The sequence below is a fragment of the Capricornis sumatraensis genome, chromosome 2 (assembly GCF_032405125.1).
Source record: "Capricornis sumatraensis isolate serow.1 chromosome 2, serow.2, whole genome shotgun sequence".
NCBI classification, from domain to species: domain Eukaryota; kingdom Metazoa; phylum Chordata; class Mammalia; order Artiodactyla; family Bovidae; genus Capricornis; species Capricornis sumatraensis.
In genome coordinates this window covers 143,817,190-143,840,955 of record NC_091070.1, presented here as the reverse complement: position 1 = coordinate 143,840,955, position 23,766 = coordinate 143,817,190, and the positions used below count along the sequence as shown (strand labels likewise).

Genomic DNA, 23,766 nt, shown 5'->3' with positions numbered 1-23,766 from the left:
AATTTGACTCTAATCCCACTAAGTTATGGGTACCCATGTATCAATAAAACTTAAATCCTTATAACTGGGGTTAGATGGACAATGAAGTGTATTTACATTTTCATAACTAGGTTTACAAGTTATGTACTTCAGAACAGGAATTGAGTTCAGTCGATATTTTCATATACTGATTATAGGTCAGCCTTTTTTAGACCAGAGTATGAATCTTTCCATTTTCAGAAAAAGTGTTACACATGAAGATAATTACATGAATATCTTGCAGATTCTGTGGCTAAAGGTTTCGTGAACAGTAAGTCCCCTACATAAGAACTAGTTCCTTCTGAGAGTGCATTCACAAGTCGTTTGTTCCTAAGTACAACAAAGTTAGCTTAGGTGCCCAACTATGAATAATGCAATCGGCTATATAGTACTGTACTGTAATAGGTTTATAATACTTTTCACACAAACATAAGAAACAAACACAAAAGATAAAGAAAACATTTTCAATTTTACAGCACCATATCTTGCAAGTACAGTGGTACAGTACAACAGTACAGCTGGTATACTGGCATCAAGTAAACAGGCAATAGGAATTACTGACTGAGGAGGAAGGGGGCATGGGAGATGGAAGACTCGAAAGATAATCAGCAATAGAAGACAGAGGGCGAGATGCAGTTTCACTCATACCTTTGCGCTGATGGCACAGGTTCTGTTTCCTTGTTGGATTCAATTCTATCTGCTTTCTTGAAAAAACAATCCAGTGATGTGTGTAGTAGCTCTTTTGGTCTCGTCATAGATGACATGGTGGCACTAGACTGCATTCTGAAGGGCTGATGCAACCTTCCTGTACTGTTGTAGGTTGGGTCCTGGCCTCAAAAACTAACAGTGCCTCCTCAAAGAAAATCTCCTTGCCTTTTCCTGCATCGTGAATCTCTTTGGTTCTTCAATTACTTCTTCCTCTTGTCTCTCTTTGTCCTTTCTCTGGGCCTCCAAGTCCTGGTGCTTCTTAGCAGTACTAGCTACATCACCGCTGCTTTTATGCTTACTTCTGGGCATCCTCGGCTTGAAATAAAGATACTGTACTACTGTACCCGATACAGTCCTGTTCAGTAAAGTACTTGAAAGTACAACCCCTTGTAGAAGATGCATGCATGGGACAATATGCGCCAGACATGTGAACTAACTTATGTGATTGGACATGCTAACGCACATTTGCGTCTTTGAAAGTTCGGAACTTGAAGATTCATATGTAGGGGACTTAACTGTAATCCACATTTATAGCTGAATGCTTAGCTTGGTATTCAGCTTGGTATTCAATTAGGAATACCTAATTGGCGGATAGCTGAATACGTAGCAATACAAGCATTGGTAGTTTGATGAGAACACCATTCTGCTTGTTCTGGATCTGTTTTCCTCTTTTCTGCTGGCAGTGTGGGGACTGCCTAGCTCCCATGCTGGTCCCTCTAGCCACTCTGTCTATATAACTTAATTTTGGCTTCATTCCATATTTTGTTATTTTTCTTCACCTCCCTCCTGTGCCTCATCCCTCTCCTGGCCCGAATAGAGTGATTTTCCAATAATGAAATTTAAAGTAATACTCTGCGTTGGCAGCTGCTCCTCTTCCCTTTTCTTCTTCTTAAATTTGTCACCTTATTGTAAAGAAAAGTATTTATAAATAGAATTGCCAGCAGGACAACATTTTCCTCCCTCTCACCCTCCCAGAAAGTAAGAACAGTAGGTGTCTTAGAGCCGATTTTCCTTCCTTCATCTTTGCCTAGAAAACCTCTGTGAGAGGGAGGGCTCCAAGCCCTCCCTACCCCTGCTGGCTCGCTGGCAGAAAGTCTAAATTAAGATGGAAATTCCCATTTTATGCAGAATAAAATAGGAGGTTGAGTGTTTTCCCTTTATTGTTTCAGTGCAGCTTTTGTAATTGTTACAGGTTTCTTGTCTAAATAAGATGGTCTTTCTTTCCAGTGCTTTTGAAGATGTAAGGCATAGGACTGTATCACTCAGCAAAAAAATGTTTTTAAATCCTCAGGTAGGAAATGAAATCTAGATTGCAGTTTCCTTCCCCCACCTTTAAGAAAGACCCAGAAACTCCTAGGGAACGGGGGTTGCCGGGTATTTAGAGGGCGTCTAATATTTTAAAAGCTGCAATTAGCATCTCTTTTGAAAGCTGCAATTGCTTCTCACTTTGTGCAGCAGTTCAGCCCCCAGAAAAACGTGGAAATGATTTCCTTGTTCTGTCATTAAATGCTTTAACACAGAAAACAAGAACAAATGTTAAGGAATCCTTATGGTTGTGACAGAATTCTGAGAAGCAGATTTTATTTTTATTTATTTGGCCTGTTCTGTTCATCTTGAGGTTTCTACTGACCAGGACAATGCACCAAGTTTCATTTGGGTTGACCCACTTACTGTAAAAAAATCAGTTTTCCCTCCTTGACATTCAGAGGAGTTTTCAAATCTTAAAAGAGTTGAAGGACGTGTGATTATGGTGTGGGTGGGGTGGAAGTATTTTATTAAATTGAAATTAGTTGAGGTATCTGTCTTGAATATTTGCTCTGTTATTTTTAAGAGACTTACCACTGAATTGCCAGTCATCTGCCTTGTCCTTGCCTGACCCTGCAAGTGTAGGTTAGGTCACCGTGTTTCCCCCGTAAGCCCTTGTACACCCTGCTTTGGTCTTGATTGTGATACTCAGACTCTCACTTTGCATTTTAATTATCTGTCCACTTATCTGTATGCTCCACTAGACTGTAAACTTTGGGAGAGCAGGGACGGTATCTCTGTTTTTTACTCTTTTATGCTCTGTGCCTTGCTTACAGTAGGCGCTCATCAAGTACTTCCTGAATATTATGGATGTTTAGATATTTAAATGAATGATTATGCTAAGAATTATTGCTTCCATTTTAAAGATAAATACCTTGAGGGTTTGAGAATTTAAATATTTTGCCCTAGGTTGTACCACAAATATGTTGCAGAGCCATAATTTGCACCTAGATCACTTTGACTACAAAAAAGCATTAAAAAAAATTATTTCATATCATATATATAGGTGTTTAAAATAGAAGGATATCTAAAGGATATCTCTTTTTTTCAAGAAGGGTTAGGAAGTGCTGTAACGAAGGGTTAACATTTTAGTTGGGCTTTGGAAGATGAATAAGAGCCTTCTAGGAATCTAGTGATGAAAATATGAAGACGAGGAATGGTCATTTCAGGCAATGGGAGCTACAAGAACAGAGATAGAACCTTAGTACTGTAGTTCTTAGGTTCTAAAGACAAGTAGACTTGGGTTCTAATCTTGTCTCTACCATTTCGTTTCGGCAAGTACTTCCCTGGTGGCTCAGAGGTTAAAGTGTCTGCCTGGAATGCAGGAGACCGGGGTTCTATCCCTGTGTTGGAAAGATCCCCTGGAGAGGGAAATGGCAACCCACTCCAGTACTCTTGCCTGGAGAATCCCATGGAGGGAGGAGCCTGGTAGGCTACAGTCCATGGGGTCGCAAAGAGTCGGACACGACTGAGCGACTACACTTTCACTTTTGGCAAGTTACTTAACCTCTCTGAGCCTCAGTAAATGGGAATAATAATAATCAGGAGCATAACTAGGTTTTGTGCATCCTAAAACTTAAACAATTTGTTGGGACCTATTTAAGATAAAGAGTACAAACTATTTTTGTAAATTTTATAGACATATGACTGTGCTTTGAAAGGGGTTTGTGTGCCTGTGAGGCCTTAAAGCTAATGTGGTAATGATAATCTTTGTAATAGGGTGATCATTAATTGAGATAAGTCATCTGAAGTAGTTTATGCAGTGCATATACATAATGCTCAATAATTGTAGCTATAATTGTTTTAAGAGCAATGAGTGTTCAAGTGCAGCTGAAGCTTTAGGTGGTTACCTAAAATCAGGCTGGAAAAGTAAGCTGAAGCCCAACTAGGAGATGCATTTTGAGCTACTGGAACTGCGTTAGCAGGAGTGACTTGATCAGATCTGATTTGATGAAGATAATCCTGGCAATCATGGGGACGGGAGCTCTTGGTAGAAACCCTGAAGGCAGGAGCCCAGTTTGAGCCCTGTCTGCTGTCCCCAGTCCGCACTTCAACAATTGTCCTTGGGTATATTCTATGCTTTTCATAATGACCTGCATTTCAGTGCCCATAATAGTACAGATACATTAAATAATATATGACCAACAACTAACATTTTTATTATGAATTTTAAATGGTATATTTATTTTTATAAATGGATACTTACCTACCTGAGGAAAAATTACGGTCTTTAGGAAACATTTTTTAATAATACTTGAGCATGAGGAGTTGTAAAATAATGTTTTTTAATAAAAATATATATATTCATGTTGACAACAAAATTTTTTTATCACTTCTGTGTCAGGGGTTACATTAATTTTTGCTTTATGAGAACGGCCTTTTATTACAAGCTTTTATTGTATCGACTTCTAGAATATATAAACGTGAGATAAGTAGTCCTACAATAAGGTTCTTTTGAAAGCTGCTTTGGGTTTCGCCTATTAAAATCTTTTTTATGACTTCTAAAATTTTTATTAAGTAGTAGCTGATACTAAGCTTTGTTATTTACTTACGTACTGATCTTCCAACATTTTAAGATCAGTCTCTTGGTGATGCTTCAGATTATGTCATGGTCATTCACTGTCTCTTGGAATTTTCCCATTCTTCTCTATGCTGTTGCTTCCTCATCTTCTTTGTTGTGTTAGCCTTGCCAAGGGTTTTCCTAACTCAGTCTTTTAAAAACATTTTAAATTAGAGGCTGATTGCTTGACAATGTTGTGTTAGTTTCTGCTGTACAACAAGGTTAATCAGCTATAAGTATACATGTGTCCTCGCTGTCTTGAGCCTCCCTGCCCCTCCTCCCTATCCCACCCTGCTGTGTTGTCACAGAGCGCCCCGCTCAGCCCCCTGTGCTATGCAGCTGTTTGCTGCTGGCTCTGTTTTACCCATGGCGGCGTATATCTGTCAGTACTGCTGCTCTCCGTTCATCCCACCCGCTCCTTCCCCTGCTGTGTCCACAAGCCCGTTCTCCACGTCTGCATCTCCAGTCCTGCCCTGCAAATCGATTCATCAGTACCATTTTTCTAGATTCCATATATATGCATTAATATATGTATTTGTTTTTCTCTTTCTGACTTACTTCACTCTGTGTAACCGGCTCTGGTTCATCCACCTGTGGCATTGCCTTAAACTTGATGCAGTTTTTCAGCCAAGAAGTACTAATACTGTCGAGATCGTGAGCTCGGTCTCAGTATTGAACCACATCTTCGGCTTTCTTTGAGCATTGGTATTCTTCTATTCCCTTCCCAGGAGACTTGGAAATGTCAGTTGACAAAGCATTGATTTGTTCTGAGGTCAGCATGGTCCCAATAATGCCTTTAAATGTGCACAGATGTTTTTAGATACACACACTATTTGCAGACCATTGTGAGCCTTTTGATATTAATGAGGTCATCATCTGTGTGGGCTTTGGTATCCTCAGGTTCATTCTCTGATTGAAGGTTATTAGAGTGGAAAGAAAGGATATAACAAAATAGTATGTTAGCTCAGCTGCTGTAATAAAATACCCTAGACTAGCAGTCTATGTGGAGAAGGCAATGGCACCCCACTCCAGTACTCTTGCCTGGAAAATCCCATGGACGGAGGAGCCTGGTAGGCTGCAGTCATGGGGTTGCTAAGAGTCGGACACAAGTGAGTGACTTCACTTTCACTTTTCACTTTCATGCATTGGAGAAGGAAATGGCAACCCACTTCAGTGTTCTTGCCTGGAGAATCCCAGGGACGGGGGAGCCTGGTGGGCTGCCGTCTATGGGGTCGCACAGAGTCGGACACGATTGAAGCAACTCAGCTGCAGCAGCAGCAGCAGTCTATAAACAACAAGTCTATTTATCACAGTTCTGGAGGCTGAAAGTCAGAGATTGGGGGCCAGTGTGTTCAGGTTCAGGTGAGTATTCTCTTTTGGGCTGCAGACTGTCATCTTCTCATTGTATCCTCACGTAACTGTAAGAGGGTGACGAAGCTCTCTGAGTCCCTTTTATAAGAACGCCAATCTCATTCATGAAGTCTCTGTTCTCATGACCTAATTACCTCCCCAAAGCTCTACTTCCTAATACCATCATATTGAGGAGTTTGGCTTTACCTTTTTTTTTTCTTTAAAGATTTTTTTATGTGGACCATTTAAAAAATCTCTATTGACTTGTTTCTGTTTTATGTTTTGGATTTTGGGCTGCAAGGTATCCTTGCTCCCTGACCAGGGATCAAACCTTTTCCGCTTGAACTTTTTTTCTGTAGCCACGTCATCACTAGCCTCCAAAATTAGATCGGTTCAACCATCTCCTGTTTGCTTACAGTCTCTTCTGAGCTGTGCTGGAGAAAATCTCATGACTGTCAACTGATTCCATTTCAAATAAATTTCTAGTTTACCCAGACCCTTCGGTGCTCACGATGAGTTCACTTGGCCTGCCTTGACTTCCTTTCTCTTCCCTGCATTTGTTGTTCTGTCGCTGAGTTGTGTCTGACTCCTTGGGGCCCCATGGACCGCAGCACACCAGGCTTCCTTGTCCTCTGTCTCCCAGAGTTTGCTCAAACTCATGTCCACTGAGCCGGTGATGTCATCCAATTGTCTTGTTCTGTCGTCCCCTTCTCCTGCCTTCAATCTTTCCCAGCATCAGGGTCTTTTCCAATGAGTCATTGACTACTCCAAAACTTTTTCACATTCTTCATCAGCACAAATCCTCCAACCTCCAGAGGCTGAGAACATATAATTTTTCAGGAATAATTCTCCTTAACTGTTCTCTTTACTACCTCAAAGTATATCTGCATTTGACTTGTCCTTTTATTCCTTTTCAAAAACGGAAGCTCTACTCTTTTTCAGTGGTAACTCCACGAACCCGAACTATTCTTTGCAGACTGTTTCTGGGAGTTGGCCTGTGTACAGCCTTGCTCTCTTATGTCTCCGGTCTCTTACACCCTGTTTGCCTGTCTCTTCACCTGCAATCAGTTACAGGCCGGTCTTACCAATTGCTTCCCTCAGTTCTGCCACCTCTCATAGTGTCTCCTTTGTGGCCAGACTTGGACAAGAAAGGCATGTGCATGCCTCCTCCCCGCCCCGCCCCCCACCCCCCACCCCCGCCTTGTGTGAGTCTTCTCCACTGGCTGCCACTGACTTCTTTAAACCAGATCTGATGACCTCTTGTCAGTTTTCATTCTTCTTTGTCTTTGTGCAGCATTTGACAGTATTGACCACGCTTTTCTCCTATTATTTTGGTCCATTTTGAGTTTTGGAATATTATTTTCCTGTTTCTCCTCCCCTTCCTATTAAATAGGTACCTGTTTGTCCACCTGCCCCTTTATGATTTTTCCCCTCTCTGACCGTGGTCCACTTCTGTGTGTGGGTAATTGTGTCCTGAGCATTGGACTTACATTTCTACCTTCCCTTGGGCAGTACTAGAGGAGAACACATGCTCCTTCATTGGTCCTCTCCTCCTCTTGTTTCCTGGCTAACTGATTGTATCTTTGTATATCCAGTCATCCGAGCTAGAAATCTGGAATTCTTTGACGCTGCTTCTGCCTTTCCCTCAGCCACGTCTAGCCACTAAGTCCTAGCAGTTTTCCCTTGAAATATCTGTATTTTGTTGTCCATTGTCAGCACTGCTGCCTTCATCGAGGTCTCCATGGACTATTGAAATGGCCCTTTAAATTTCCTTCCTCTATTTTGCTGCTGTGCTAGATTTCTGAGACAAGCTGATCAAACTATTCCCGTGTTCAGAATCATTCACTATCCCCACTTCACACACAGAGTCCGATCTGGACCCCTGGTCTGCCTTTGGGGCCCTTCTCCATCAGTCCACGTGCCTCCCCACCGGCTCTTCTTCAGCAACTCCAGCCAGAATCCTGACTCAAGCTCTGCCTCCTGCCGAGTCCTAGCACAGGTGGTTTACTCTGCTTTTCCACCTGTCTCTGCTTGGTTATATATTTCCTGGCCTGGCTCACTGGTTTTCTTTTTGATAAGGCATTTGTGACCCAGATATACAGGCAGAATACCTTTTCATCTCTTATAGGATTTTGTTCACAACCCCCTATCCAGCCCCTGGCCCTGGGTTTCCCGAGAGAATCAGCTGTATATGATTCTGTCTCTCTTCTGCTGGCTTTAAAGCTTCTCAGAGGCATCTTTGTTTTCTCAGGTTCCAAAGTATAGAAAGCGCCTAATAAATGTTTATTGAACTAAACATTGGTTAGCATATCTAGGCTCACACATGTTAAGCAGAGGGCTAATTAGGGGCCCATTATTATTGTAAGCCCAGGAAGCACTAATAGCAAGCAAACAATGTTTCAGCGTTAGCTTTAATACACAGTAATCTGAGAGTTTATTTTTTTCTAGAAATGTGACTTTGCTAAAATAAGAGAAAATACATTTTAACCAAGCTTGCATCAATATAATTTTGGTGTTCAGATGAACTGAAAACTCATGCGATGGTTGGCTGAGTCAAGTTGGGTGTCAACAATCTGTCACCTAACAATTGAGCTCTTTATGATTGTTGAAGAGCACATATTAAGTTCCTCCAGAAAAAAGAATCTATTAAAAGTTATGTAGGAAGGTGAAAGAATAGTTATATAGCATTTTAGTTAACCAAAATCAGATTGTTAAATCTTTGGGTCCCTGACGTGCTTAGAGAACACTATAGAAAAATGCTTACACTTCTTTCAAAGCTGATTTTATCACAGAGCATAGCCTTTTTGTGTTAATATGATGCCAATAAAACATTATTCAGCTGTGCTTCTGCTGCTAGTGTGTGAAATCACGTTTGTGGAAATATGTATCAATGCATACATTTTGTGTGTTGCTAATTTACAAGCACTACAACTGGAAACTCCATTGCAAAGCCATAAAAAGCCCAGGAGTATAGAGGCAGTTATAGATAAACTTATTTTTACCCAGTGTCTATTTTTTTCCTCATTTGTTCACTAAATCTTAAAATACTGGGCTTACATATATGATACCATATTGCCAAATGTATTTTTTCTTTTAATTATCAATGATACCATGAAAACAAATCACTTTTTAAAAATTGAGTATAGTTGATTTATTGATACAGTATTGTATTAGTTTCAGATGTATGGCAAAGTGTGAAACAAATCACTTTTTTCCTTGTAGGTGCTTTTGCCTGGGTAGTTAGAACTCAAACCAGGGTAACTGGTAGATTATTTTTTTCTTCCTTAAGGGACTTGGGAAAATGGGGAAATGCAAGAAAGAAGAAGTGTGGCAAAAGCACATGGCGATTTTGACCTACACCAGATCATAGGGTCCTTTGGTTCAAGTTGTTTGAACCTTAAGACATTATTGCACTGTTTTGCTGGCAAAGACCTTAACTTTAATTATTTGTTATGTTTTGCTGTTTTTGATAGTCAATTTATAGTTTTATTTGTTAACTATTTGTATAGTATTTATATCTATAATTATTAGATATTTTTCTACCATGATTAGATAACTGGGCTGTTTAAAAAAGAAACTCCTCCAGAGTAGCTAAATTTTTAAAAGTCACTACCTACATCTGCCAAAACAGATTAGTAGCACATTTCCAGAACAGAACAAATTGTCTTGATCTCCTTACCTAACACTATGTTTTGTGTCAAATCCAACTGCTTTCAGAGCAAGAATTCTTGATGCAAGCTTATATTTTGACATAAAAATTTGGGGGGCTGCAATGTAAGGTAATTTTATTCTTCATTTGCAGGCTGGATATTGCTATATTATTCATTTACGGTGTTCATACTGTAAGAATACTATATAATCATGCTAAACTTGATCTAGTCTTAACTCACTAAACCCTATTGAACTCAATGGGCACATGAACTTGAATTTTCTATATGAGAAATTAAAGTCTCTTGGTTATTTAAATAAGTGCTACTTTGTAAAATAATATTTACACCTCAGGTCCCCCTTCCTTTGTAATCATTTCTTTGTCTTTGCTGAGGATTTTTTGTTGTTTTTGTATTTCAGATTGATTAGGTATCCTTATGGTAATGATAAAAATTGGCAAGGCCGAATTAAAATTTTAATCAGAATATTTAAACATGGGCGTTCTAATAAAATTTCTTTATGGACTATTACTGAGAATTCTTTTGGGTTCAGTCCTATGGAAAATCACTAAAAAATCTTATTTACAGTAATAAATAGTATATTCTCTTTGGTCTGTTAATATTTCTTTGCTTGCTCAGCCTCATACCCTACTCATTTTTTGTCTGTGTCAGGTGATAGAGAGTGTTCAGTTGATAAGGACTGAATCACAGGACAAATGCTTAAAGTGTCTTGAGGCATTATATTGTGGAAGCATAGACTTTGGGCTTTGTAGCCAGACTGCTGGAGTTCAAATTCCTTCCTAGTTGCATGATCTTAGGCAAGTTGCTTTAATGTTTTGTTCCTCAGTTTCCCCATCTCTAAAATGAGCTGTTTGGAGCATTTAATGAGCTAACACACATAAGATGTTTAGAATTGTACCTAGTATGTAGAAAGTACTCAATAAGTATCTTTTACAGAATAATTGACCTGTAGCATATCTAATTTATCAAGAATTCCAGTTAGTTGTACTTCAGTTAGTCTATCTTTTAAACAATAAAATCAATAATGATATTATTTATATAGTACATGATGCATTTACATTTTTACTGTAAAAATTAAAAATGCTAATAACTGGCTATTGTGTTTTCTGGAACATTAATAGCTTTAGGATACATGTACATTTAGAAAACAAATGAACCAGATACCCTGAATACAACCTCATCATATAAACATGTAGTGCTTGAAATCTAAATGTCATTGTCACTCTTGTCCCCCCAGTTAACAGGCCTTGAAATACTAGTTATGCTTTTTTCAAGTGGATAGGTCATGTAGATTTTAACAGTTCTCTTCCTTCCCTAAGTCCACTTCCATTAAGATTTTCATTTTAGACTGAAAATGAAGAAGAGTTAATTTGTTACAAAACATTGATGTCAGAATAATGTGCTAAACCTATTTTACAGATCTCTCTTTTTTTTAACTTTATTTACACCATATAAAGAAACCATGGAATATGTTTGGTTTGGTTTTGAGAACTTTGGTATCATATTTTTATCCCACAGTACCTAATGTGTTCATACTACAGATATTCAGTCATTGTTGAATGAATTAACCAGCATGACAGAAGACTAATGAATATATACTTTACGTGAATGATTGAAATCCTTAATATTCTGGGAAATGTTTCCATTTTTCAGTTCAGTGTATATCATGATTCCATAAATCATGTAAATATATGTACAGACATATTTTTTGTGTATATATTGATGCATGTATAAAACACTTTGCCCTGGAAGACAGTTTCACAAAGGTCACTTGTCTAGCATCTGTTCATTTGCTGTATCTCTATTTATTGAGAGTTGATAAAACTTTAAGATACTTGCAAAAACAACTTTGTTGTAAATTTTCAAGCAGTCACAGGAGCTTTATAATTTCTGCTGGTGATAACATGAGTAACTGTTCTAGTTAGAACAAAAGTCAAAGTTAAAATATTGCCAAGAAAACATTGGCCAATGTATAACCTGCATATGTGGCATTTTTGCAGCTACAAACACCTTGTGGCTCTGCCCTCACGGCCTACTGGCCAGATTTCAGAAGAAACTGGGATAAAGCACCTAGAAAAATGATAGTCCACTTTTAAGCTCTAAATGCTAGGTTGGCAGCTGTTGTCTCACAAGTTAAATGGGCTTCAAGGCATTGGACCAGTTTCACTGGACTTTCTCTTTTATTCTCTAAATTCAGATGTATTTACAATATAGTACCCTAAGTCTTGATCATCTCTCCTGTTTTGAAGCCTTTACATAAACTACATCCTTTAGTCATTTTGCCAAGCCTTTTCCTTTTTTCCCTAATGCTCTTGACCTTTAACCTCTTTGAAACTTGCAGCCTGAGAACACACCTACCCTCTACTCAACCTTCCCTTTCCACTCCTTGCCTAATCCTTTGCTTGTGAACAGTGTTACTCTTACTCTGTGTATATTATTGCTTAATGTTGGCACATTTGTCTTTTCACTTGATGTCTGTGTGACAGCGTGGTCTTTTGCCCTTTGAGGGCAGGGACCATAACTTTTGACTCATGGTGTTGATAGATTCTTACGTACAATAGTAAATGGATGTTGGTAGGATATAAAATTCACTGGGATTTTGAAGCTAATCAAAGATAGTTTGAATCCTTTCATAAATTATTTGCAAAATGAACAGATTCTTTTTTTTTTTTTTTTTTACTGATACCTATACTATCAAAAAATGGACTGGTCTCAGAACTGATGACCTATTAATAAAATGCTGCAGATAAATTTGCAAAATATTTATTGGAGGAAGAGAAGAGGGCATTGGGTAGCAAATCAAGTAAGCTTTGTTTTTCTAAGGTATTTGATTAGAATTGTGCAAAATTGTTAATGTTATGTTTCTTCTAACTGCTGTTTGATGCTCAAAAACTGTTGGCGGATTTTTCTGTACCTCTCTATCTTTCCCTGGCTTATGTCTGTTATCAGTGCATTCTGATTACATATCCTAAGCATGCTCCTTTTATATGTTGTTATCTAATGTGATATGGGAAAAACTGTTTATTTTTTTGAAACTTGCCCACTGTTTATTATGTTATGACTGCAAGACTCTTCTGCACAAAAGCTTTTTGGGTCTTAAGATCAAATTTCAAAGCTAGAAGTGCTTTGTGTCCCCCTAAGTAGAAAGAATTTATAAGGTATTTATAACATTCGAACATTCTTAAGGAGTCTTACTTTTAAATGATGGCCAATTCTACTGCATTAGAAGCATTAAACTTCATTTGATATGTGTTGAAATAAAAAATATATATTCCTTAAATATACTTTAATAATCTTCAATTTAGTCTCAAATGTCATTTAATGCTTTTGAGTAAAATTCAATAGTATTGTCCAAAGGTAGAAGTGAGTTTAATGCTACCTATCAATTTCCAAATAATACTTAATTTTTAATCACTAGTACTAAATTAGTCAGCCTTTTAAAATATAAAGTTTTCTTGTAATCCCTTTACCTTGAATAATAATTGAATATCTCATTTTTAGCAAATGCTTTGTTTCTCTCATCTTTTTCTATTTTTCTTAGTTTGTTTCACATATCCTTTATATAACAGATCCAACTGCTTTGTGTTGAAGGGAAGAGCTGCACGATGCAGGAGAAATTTTGTGTGTGATGGAACTTAACCTCAGTTTATGTCTCTCCCCGCACAGTCCCTTCAGTCTGAATATGTTCATTACTAAGGCCTTGCCACTCCGGTGAAAGCTGTTCCACTCTTACATGCAGTTTCCTCGTCTGGATGAGCAGTGTAGAGGGAAAACAACTGCTTGCTGGAAGGATATCTCTGCCTTTTTACCTTAAATTAAAGAGAGCACTCAGATGAGACCTTCATGAGACTTGTAACCAGAAAACTCTGGTTAATGACTACTCTAAATGCACTGAAACTGTTTATGGAGATGTCAACTTTTTAAGACAGTTTTCATGTTGAATTTGGTATTTTGGAAGGTTATTTTTAATGTATTTTGGAAATACATTTGTGATTACATTTACATGTACAGTATTATATTATGTATGTATTGTGAACTTTAAAAGAATATTTTGATAAATTTATAAACATATAAAATTATGTAAAAACTAGACTATATTTTGACCTAGATTTTCTTGCTGTTTCCTACCAAAAATTTGTATTTTGAATTTGTTTAGTATGGTTTTATCTACAATGAATAAATAATTCCTCTTTATTAAGGAAAAGTAAAGGAGAAAGTTTTTAGAAAGTGATTTGTATGTTTCCACTATGAATATGGCACATCAATTCATTCTTTTGGGAAGTCAGTCTAACTTAATAAGTTTATCCAGGTTTATCTCTTAGCAAGAGTACAATTGTTTGATACGGCTTATTAAGATCATTTCTTTTCCCTTTGTTTTTGTTGCTGAGCCATTTAGTTTTGCATCTTTGGAGGTTTTAACAAAATTTAACATCCAGTTGAAGATCAAAATTCACTGAATGTTTTTCCTTGAAAGCATAATTTTTCTCTATGAAATGACTCAACAGTCCAAATGCTTTTACTTCTTTCCTTCTCACAAAAGAATTCTTAATCCAATTGGAATACTCTGATTTTGGTACGAGGTTTTTGCCTGTATTTACACATGGTCTGGCAAGTTTTAAATCAGCAAAGAAGATTCAAAGGATGCTGCTAAGTAGTTTTCTGTATTAATAAAGGAAACAAGTTTAAGACAGATCACAAAACCCCTGGCACACAAGCTAGCATATCTGAAACCTAACATGAAAATGAAGGGACTCCAGGTACTTCACAGTCCTTTCATGTAAGTGTAAGCTTACATTTAGGGTCCAGAAGCCTGTAAACCTTTTTTCCATGGGGAGTTGGGGAGTATTAGATCTCGTTGTCTTCCGTGCTGCTCAAGAATGGACTACTCAGGCAGTCCAGTGGATTCGTATGAAGTGCTTTACTCTCAACCCATTGAGTTATTTATCAGGTATTTATTAGAAGGGGGTACCTTGAGGCTGTTATACATGCTTCAGCAAAACGTCTTGTTTGTCTCTTACTTTTAAAAAAAGGCATTTAAATGAATGTTTGACTCAGGTTCGTTAACCTTCAAAAACTGCAGTACCAAATAATTGCACTAAACTGATGAAAAAAATGAATTGTATGTTTTAGGAATCAAAAATTAAGTGGAATTAAATTGTATACCTTTTCTAAAGCTAAAATAGTAAAATATTTTATTATGAGTTATTGTAAAAAATGATCAGTTAATTGTATAGGAAAATGATAGTAGTATTTCAAAATTATCAGTGAAAAGTAATTCAGATGATATTTGACAAGTGGGGGAAAGGGAACCATATAGACAGTTTTAGTTCTGTGAACACTAATTGTGTGCAGCTACTAAATGATTGTAAAATTGACTACTGTAAATTTTCCATAATTATATGTGTATATTAGTCATATGTATCTACATGGGTATGTCTTAAAATTGTTTATACACATGTACATACATAGACAAATCAAGGAGAATATGTGTGTAATATAGAAAGTATATAGCAAAGTGATTCTACTCCAGTAATAAAGATTGACATGTATTTTATTATGAATAGTTTACCTTCGAAAAGATATTTTGTTCTATTTTAAGGTGTAGAAGAATACACTGCTAATAAATAATAAAAGTTTTATGCAATTTACATTCTCCCTGTCTTTTGTCATTTGGATTTGGAGTATCAATGTACTGAAGTATCTTTATAATTTTACATTTAATTCACTCTACATTTAATTCACTTTTGAGTTTCTAAAAATCTCCATTCCAGATTTTTATTGACTTTCCAGGTTGTGGCCATTCCTGAATTATATGACAGTGAGCACAAAGAAATCTTAAACTTCCAATTTCACAAGAGTCAGATAATATCCAGCCTTGTATATTTAATTTTCCTTTTTGTTAATAAAGCACTGTTCATGATCAGTGTTTAGGGCTTGCTTGATCATGGGAAATAGATGGGGAAACTGGAAACAATGTCAGACTTTATTTTTTGGGGTTCCAAAATCACTGCAGATGGTGATTGCAGCCATGAAATTAAAAGAGCTTACTCCTTGGAAGGAAAGTTATGACCAACCTAGATAGCATATTCAAAAGCAGAGACATTACTTTGCCAACAAAGGTCCGTCTAGTCAAGGCTATGGTTTTTCCTGTGGTCATGTATGGATGTGAGAGTTGGACTGTGAAGAAGGCTGAGTGGCGAAGATTGATGCTTTTGAACTGTGGTGTTGGAGAAGACTCTTGAGAGTTCCTTGGACTGCAAGGAGATCCAACCAGTCCGTTCTGAAGGACATCAGCCCTGGGATTTCTTTGGAAGGAATGATGCTAAAGCTGAAACTCCAGTACTTTGGCCACCTCATGTGAAGAGTTGACTCATTGGAAAAGACCCTGATGCTGGGAGGGATTGGGGGCAGGAGGAGAAGGGGACGACAGAGGATAAGATGGCTGGATGGCATCATTGACTCGATGGATGTGAGTCTAAGTGAACTCCGGCAGTTGGTGATGGACAGGGAGGCCTGGCGTGCTGCGATTCATGGGGTCACGGAGAGTCAGACACGACTGAGTGACTGAACTGATCATTTATGACTGATCATAGGCTTCGCAGGTGGCTCAGTGGTAAAGAATCTGCTTACCAATGCAGGAGACTCAGGAGACGCGGGTTCTATCCCTGGGTTGGGAAGATCCCCTGGAGGAGGAAATGGCAACTCACTCCAGTATTGTTGCCTGGAAAATATCATGGAGAGAGGAGCCTGGCTGTTTACAGTCCATGGGATCACAAAGAGTCAGACACGCCTGAACATGCCCGCACAGAACCACTGTGCTAAGTTGGTCCTGTACTGAGCAACAGGAATTGTGAATAATCAATGTTTATCAATCATTAGGTTTCTTTTGAGAAAGAATAGGTGTTTTTCTTAAGGGAGAAATTCTAGAAATGAATCAGATATCACACACCTTGCCACTGCTGGGTCTATGCCCTGAAGAGCTGGCTTGGGAGGAAGAAGCTGCATTCTTTACTGGAGATATTTTATGTATTAAACTGGATCTCTTTGGGTTGTGATGTTCCTGATGTTTTTCTCCTCTCTTTTATCTTCTAAAAATTTTCAGAACACATAGGAATGGTTGTGGGTGGGAAGACAGTTTCACTTCTTGAGTTGGGAATCTGCCAATTAGCTGTTCTCACAACACTGCCTGAGACAGCCAGTTGGGGTACCAAGGTTGTCATGAGTCCACATCTTAGAGAAGGAGATTTCTTCTGAATTCATGAACTTGTCTAGAAGGGCAGAAAATCTTTTTCTACAGATCTAGTGCCTATGAAAAAAAAATAGTCGAAAAAAAATCAATTAACTAATTCCAGCACATTCCTCACCTATTGAAATCTTGAGTTCACATGGTTCTGTTACCTTAGATGTCAGATGGTTTCTAAATCTCAACACACACCTGGAGAGGCTACCCTGTTATGGATTTGGCTGTGATTTACATAACAATGGGAACATAAGTTTACCAACAGTAAGCTCTACAAATGTATTTTCAAGACTGTTCTCACTTGTATGCTTTCCTTGGTGACATGTGTTAAACCAACACTATGTTAAAAAGTTTCTACTTTTTACTTTGGGAGGAAGAATCTCAGTGTGTAAGGGAAGAAGCTCAGTGTGTAAGCTGAACAGTACTCCATGGTGTTTCATGTCATGTACAAAGCCTGATCTTTCCCCAGGTGCCCTTGTAAGGCATAGTTGATGCCAGTGAAAGCCTTGCAGTGCTCTTGGCAACAACTGAGCAAAGCAAGAATTGGCTCACTGCATGTCTCCTGAGAAGATTAATTTGAGAGGTATCCAATTACAGCAGGATACAATTTACAGCATAAGAGAAAACTTTTATTTACACATAGGTTGCATAGAGGTGGCACCCACGGCAGAGAAAGGAAAGTAGAAAATAATTGCATTAAGTTATTTTGAGCTGGGTTGAAATGTTAATTTATTCCCACCCAGTTCCTTCTCTATGGATTGAATTATGATAATCATCTCAAGAAGGAGAAAAATAGATTTTCTAGAGAATTTAAAACTGTTTTTTGGTTAGTGCAAATAGAAACTTATATTGGAAGATTGCCTTTAATGCAAAATTCAGTTATTTTGAATTGGTTTTCAATGGATGAACATAAATTATTTGATCTTTTCACTCACCATGTCTTGCTTTAATTTGAATACCACCAAAAAGAAGATGACTTTCATCATTAGTTGCTATTTCTTGTTTGGTTTGAATCAAGTTGATCAAAGCTTTATTGAGAAGCTGGATCACAAGTGAAAAATGAGTTAACTGTGGAAATGACTCCAGCTGCAAATGTTTATATTTACATTAAACTTTAGAATCAAGGGTAATGATCTATCGGATGGGTTTTGTTTATTTATAGTATGGCTCTCCCAAAAAGATTTAAGGTGGTTTTCCATTGAGTCGCAAAGAGTCAGAGATGACTGAACGTGCATATGCACACACACACACACACACACACACACACACACACACACAAAGACTGGAGCAGGCGTATCATGGAGGATTAAAAACAGAGGGCTTCGGAGAGCAAATTTGGAGGTAACTGAGGCTGAGATTGAAAACTGAAATGAACTGCTCCCCAAACGTCATAGAATATGGGTCTTCTCTTAGGTTGGGCACGTTACACCAAGTGCACACCTTTAGTCAGCTCCAGGGCTCCTTAGAGGGATTTATTTTACTCAAAACATTAATATGATTGTTAATCATAAGCTCTATGCTGTACAGTGGGTCTCTAGAACTCATTTATCTTGCATAATTGAAGCTTTGTTATTTGTTTGACTAATTTGCTAAGAAGGTAGATCTTATGTTGTGTCCTTACCACAAAATAAAACTAATGATGATGATAAAGATGGGAGGGAACTTTTAGAGGCGATGGATATGTTTATAGCATATATTGTGGTGATGTTTTCATGGAAGTATACTTCCAAACTCACCAAATTATGTATATTAAATACGTCCAGCTTTCTGTAGGTCAATCATACCTCAATAGTCTAAATGTTTTTCAAATGAGGTTATCTTCAAGTGAGTTTGTCAGTCTTGATATTCAGATCTCCCAAAATGATTATGTCAGGTACATGGAATAGAAATTTCAAAAGGCAAATTGAAACCAGAGACCAGAATGGTATAATAATAGTCCATATAACTATCTATCTGTCTATCTGGTGCTGCTGCTGCTAAGTCACTTCAGTCATGTCCGACTCTGTGCGACCCCATAGACGGCAGCCCACCAGGCTCCCCTGTCCCTGGGATTCTCCAGGGAAGAACACTGGAGTGGGTTGCCATTTCCTTCTCCAATGCATGAACATGAAAAGTGAAAGTGAAGTCGCTCAGTTGTGTTCGACTCTTGGGGACCCCATGGACTGCAGCCTTCCAGGCTCCTCCATCCACGGGATTTTCCAGGCAAGAGTACTGGAGTGGAGTGCCATTACCTTCTCCATCTGTCTATCTATCATCTATCCATCTAGTATTTACTGACCTTTACTGACAGCTTTTCCTTCTCCAGGGGATCTTCCCGACCCAGGGATCGAACCCAGGTCTCCCGCATTGCAGGCAGACACTTTAACCTCTGAGCCACCAGGGAAGCCCCTTTACTGGCAGCTAATGGAGACTAAGCTATAAAGTGTAACATGTGCCTTTCTGTATTGAAAAGTAAAACTTGAAAGGTACAGGAGTCCCAGAGACTTGAGATTAAAGAAGTCAATTTTGTCTGTCTTCTAAAAAAAAAAACAAAAACCCTCTGGGGGAAAGGAAACCCATTTTTTAAAAATCTAGGTTTCTTGCATGTAGAATTTTAGCACCATACTGCACAAATTCTAAGGGGGCTTCCCTGGTGCCTCAGTTAGTAAAGAATCTGCCTGCAATGCAAGAGACTCAGGTTCAATCCCTGGGTTGGGAAGATCCCCTGGAGAAGAAAATGGCAACCCACTCCAGTATTCTTGCTTGAAAAATCCCATGGACATTTTAAGAGAGATCTCCAAGAGGCAAGATCCAGGATCCAGACCTTTTTTTTTTTTTTTCAGTTCTAGAAGGATGTAACTAATTAGCTTCTCTTCGAGCTTGGCTTGTAAAGTAACCGGCATCTACTGATGGTGACCAGCAGGATTGGAAATACCTAGTTTCCCTGATTTGAGGAAATATATAAAATTCACGTTTTTCCCTTGGTCACTTTTCATACCCATATCTTTCGCAGATATAGCAGTCAACTGCAGACTTTTCCTGCAAAGAATTGCCAGTAACTTACCACTTAGATCACAGGCCTTCAGTGACCAAAGGACACAGGCCTGGCGCTGTGTCCAAGGAGGACACTCTAGAAACCATTCAATAGCTCAAGCGCAGGTGCCAGAGTCACTGGGCTCCCGATTCTCCTGTCCCCTCACCACAAAGCAAGCACTGCCTTGGAGTCCTCTTTCTCAGATACAGTACCAGAGGCCACACGAGGGGTACTGGCCCTGAGATGGCAGCTCTCATGACAAGCAGAACTGCTGAGAAAGATTGCTAATTGACAAAGCTGACAAACTGAGGCTTTAGAATAGTTTGATCTCTTTTAAAGTCAAATCTTGGGCTTCCCAGGTGGCGCTAGTGGTATAGAACCCGCCTACAAATGCAGGAGACCTAAGAAACTCAGGTTCAATCCCTAGGCCGGGAAGATGCCCTGGAGGAGGGCGTGGCAATCCACACCAGTATCCTTGCCTGCAGAATCCCCATGGACAGAGGAGACTGGTGGGCTACAGTCCATAGGGTCTCAAAGAGTTGGACACAACTGAAGCTACTTAGCACAAAGTCCAGCCTTGGGGAAAGTTATCCTGAATTAAGGATTCCTATCTAAGTGACAGGTGGTTAGGATTTTTCATATCTAAGGTAAACCACAAAAGGAAAGTTCACCCATCTGGTCCAGAGAAGAGATACTAATATAGGAACTGAGCCAAGGGCAGATTATTTATCAGCCAGTCTGGATAGGAGAAGCCCTGTTTGTTGGCAACCCCAGGACCAACTCTAGGTTTGATGATTTGCTAGAAGGACTCACAAGACTCAGCATATGGCTGCACTGACAGCTAAATCTTATTCCAGTTGGATGCAGAGTAAAGTGAGCAAAGTTGCCGGGAATGAGGTCTGGAGGAAACCATGTGCAAGCTTCCAAGAGTCCTCTCCCAGAAAGCCACACAGGATGTGCTCCAGCAACCAGTGGTGGCAACACATGGAAGTGTTGTCTACCAGTGAAGCTCATTAGATACTAAGCACCCAAGGGTTTTTTTAACTGGGGCTAGTCATGTAAGTAGCCACCACCAACATGAACCAAAATTCCAGACTCGACGAAGGAAAGCAGGAGGACAGGCTGCATAAACCTTATTCTTTTCCTGGTCCAAGGACAATGAAGCACCCTTATCATGAAGGGAAGTCTGATAACAGCACAGGGATCTGTTTACCAGTCAAGTTCCCAGATGCAAGCCAAGGCCAACCTTGAGAGCAGGGTTTTCTAAGGACACTGGTCTCAGGCCTGCTATGTAAACCCTATTTTGCACACTCTGTATCTTAGCCAACTGATCTGTAGTAGCTAAAGCCCACTTAAATTAACGTGCAGTTAATCTTACCTTATGAAGTGAAACTGAAGTCTCTGTTATCAAAAGACTTCTTTGTGGATGGAATGAGTTGTGATCCAGGAGACAGGACCTATCCTTTTGAGTCTTCACTGTTCCACGTGGGCCAGGGTTCTGGTTTCTGTTTGTTTTTAAATGGAGACATTAGGAAGTCCTACCACTTGCCCTCACTAAACACTACTGGTCGTAGCAGACACGCCAGCAGCCAATGTCTCCAGTGTTCTAATCTCTTGCAGGGCAAACTAGAATAGAAAACGCTCTCTGAATCTACTTTGTTTTAAGAAATTAACTGTCTAAAATTTTTTTCTCCTAATGTTTACCCATTATTTAATATGCAAAAAGAAATAAAAATACAAGTTAATATATTTTTTTGTTCCTTCTTTTTAAAAATTGTTACTGGAGTATAGTTGATTTACAATGCTGTGTTAGTTTCTGCTGTACAACAAAGTGAACCAGGTATACCTATATCCACTCCTTTTAGATTCTTTTCCCATATAGGTTATTATAAGTACTGAGTACACTTACCTGTGCTGTATAGTAGGTATATTACTTATCTATTTTAAATATAGTAGTGTGTATGTTTCAATCCCAATTTATCCTTCTCCTTGCTTCCCCCCTCCAACCATAAGTTTGTTTTCCACATCTGTGACTCTATTTCTGTTTTATAAATAAGTTCATTAGTAGCATTTTTTTTAGATTCCACATATAAGTGACCATCATGTGATGTTTGTCTTTCTCTGTCCGACTTACTTCACTTAGTATGGAAAAATAACCAGAATAATTTTAAAATATTGCAATTTAAAAAATACTGAAATAAAAAACATTGAAAATTAAATAAAAATATAATTAATATAAGTAAAAAATTAAAATGATAAAAGATTTATATAAATTGACCTGCTTAAAATAAGATAAAAGAATAAAATATGCAATGGAATAATGCCATTAAGGAACTAAAGGTTTAAAAGAATGAGGTAGGATAATCCAAAATAAATTAAGAGTAAATCAAACAAAAAAGATCTGGATTTTAAAAATAGTAAAACATAAAAAATGAAGGTAAGTTTAAAACACACTGAACAAAGCAACAAGACTTCTTGAGCAGAGGGAATTACAGATGCTCACTGGCCTCCCAGTTAGCCTAATCAGGTCTTGTGAGAGTCAAATTGCCCAGGCAGACTATTCCAAGGAAAAGACCTATGAACAAGATATTTAATCAGCTCAAATTCTCCCAGTTAGATTTCCAGGCTGTCATGTGCAGACCTGCAAAAGCTGTTAAACCTTGGGGGAATATTAAGAATATGCTATTCTTTTTGAGTGATTAAGCCAGACAATGGGCTAAGTGCCATAAATCTATAAGTAAATCTATAAGGTATCTTACTATGTAAACCTCAGAGGTATTAGGTCGATTCTGAAACAGAGGTGATTTGAAATGACTTGTCTGAGGTCATACATCTAGCCAGAGGGAGAGCCCAGATTTAAACACAGCCTTAATGCCCCTCTTTCAACAACACAAGAGAAGACTCTACACATGGACATCACCAGATGGTCAACACCGAAATCAGATTGATTATATTCTCTGCAGCCAAAGATGGAGAAGCTCTATACAGTCAACAAAAACAAGACCAGCAGCTGACTGTGGCTCAGATCATGAACTCCTTATTACCAAATTCAGACTCAAATTGAAGAAAGTAGGGAAAACTCCTAGACCATTCAGGTATGACCTAAATCGAATCCCTTATGATTATACAGTGGAAGTAAGAAATAGATTTAAGGGCCTAGATCTGATAGATAGAGTGCCTGATGAACTATGGAATGAGGTTCGTGACATTGTACAGGAGACAGGGATCAAGACCATCCCCATGGAAAAGAAATGCAAAAAAAGCAAAATGGCTGTCTGGGGAGGCCTTACAAATAGCTGTAAAAAGAAGAGAGGCAAAAAGCAAAGGAGAAAAGGAAAGATATAAGCATCTGAATAAAGAGTTCCAGAGAATAGTCAGAGGAGATAAGAAAGCCTTCCTCAGCGATCAATGCAAAGAAATAGAGGAAAAGAACAGAATGGGAAAGACTAGAGATCTCTTCAAGAAAATTAGAGGTACAAAGGGAACATTTCATGCAAAGATGGGCTCAATAAAGGACACAAATGGTATGGACCTAACAGAAGCAGAAGATATTAAGAAGAGGTGGCAAGAATACACAGAAGAACTATACAAAAAAGATCTTCACGACCCAGATAATCATGATGGTGTGATCACTCATCTAGAGCCAGACATCCTGGAATGTGAAGTCAAGTGGGCCTTAGAAAGCATCACTACGAACAAAGCTAGTGGAGGTGATGGAATTCCAGTAGAGCTATTTCAAATCCTGAAAGATGATGCTGTGAAAGTACTGCACTCAATATGCTAGCAAATTTGGAAAACTCAGCAGTGGCCACAGGACTGGAATAGGTCAGTTTTCATTCCAATTCCAAAGAAAGGCATGCCAAAGAATGCTCAAACTACCGCACAATTGCACTTATCTCACACG

The 23,766-nt window shown here is 38.5% G+C and overlaps 1 protein-coding gene across 1 annotated transcript in view; it reads left to right on the top strand.

Annotated features, from left to right (window-relative positions):
* Positions 1-15,076, top strand: part of CDC14A (cell division cycle 14A) — a 183,090-nt gene extending 168,014 nt beyond the window's left edge. Inside the window, exon 16 of the mRNA XM_068964128.1 lies at positions 13,276-15,076. Coding sequence (XP_068820229.1) covers positions 13,276-13,305 — 30 coding nt within the window. The 3' untranslated portion in view covers positions 13,306-15,076. The remainder of the gene's footprint in view (positions 1-13,275) is intronic.
* Positions 15,077-23,766: the final 8,690 nt, after the last annotated feature.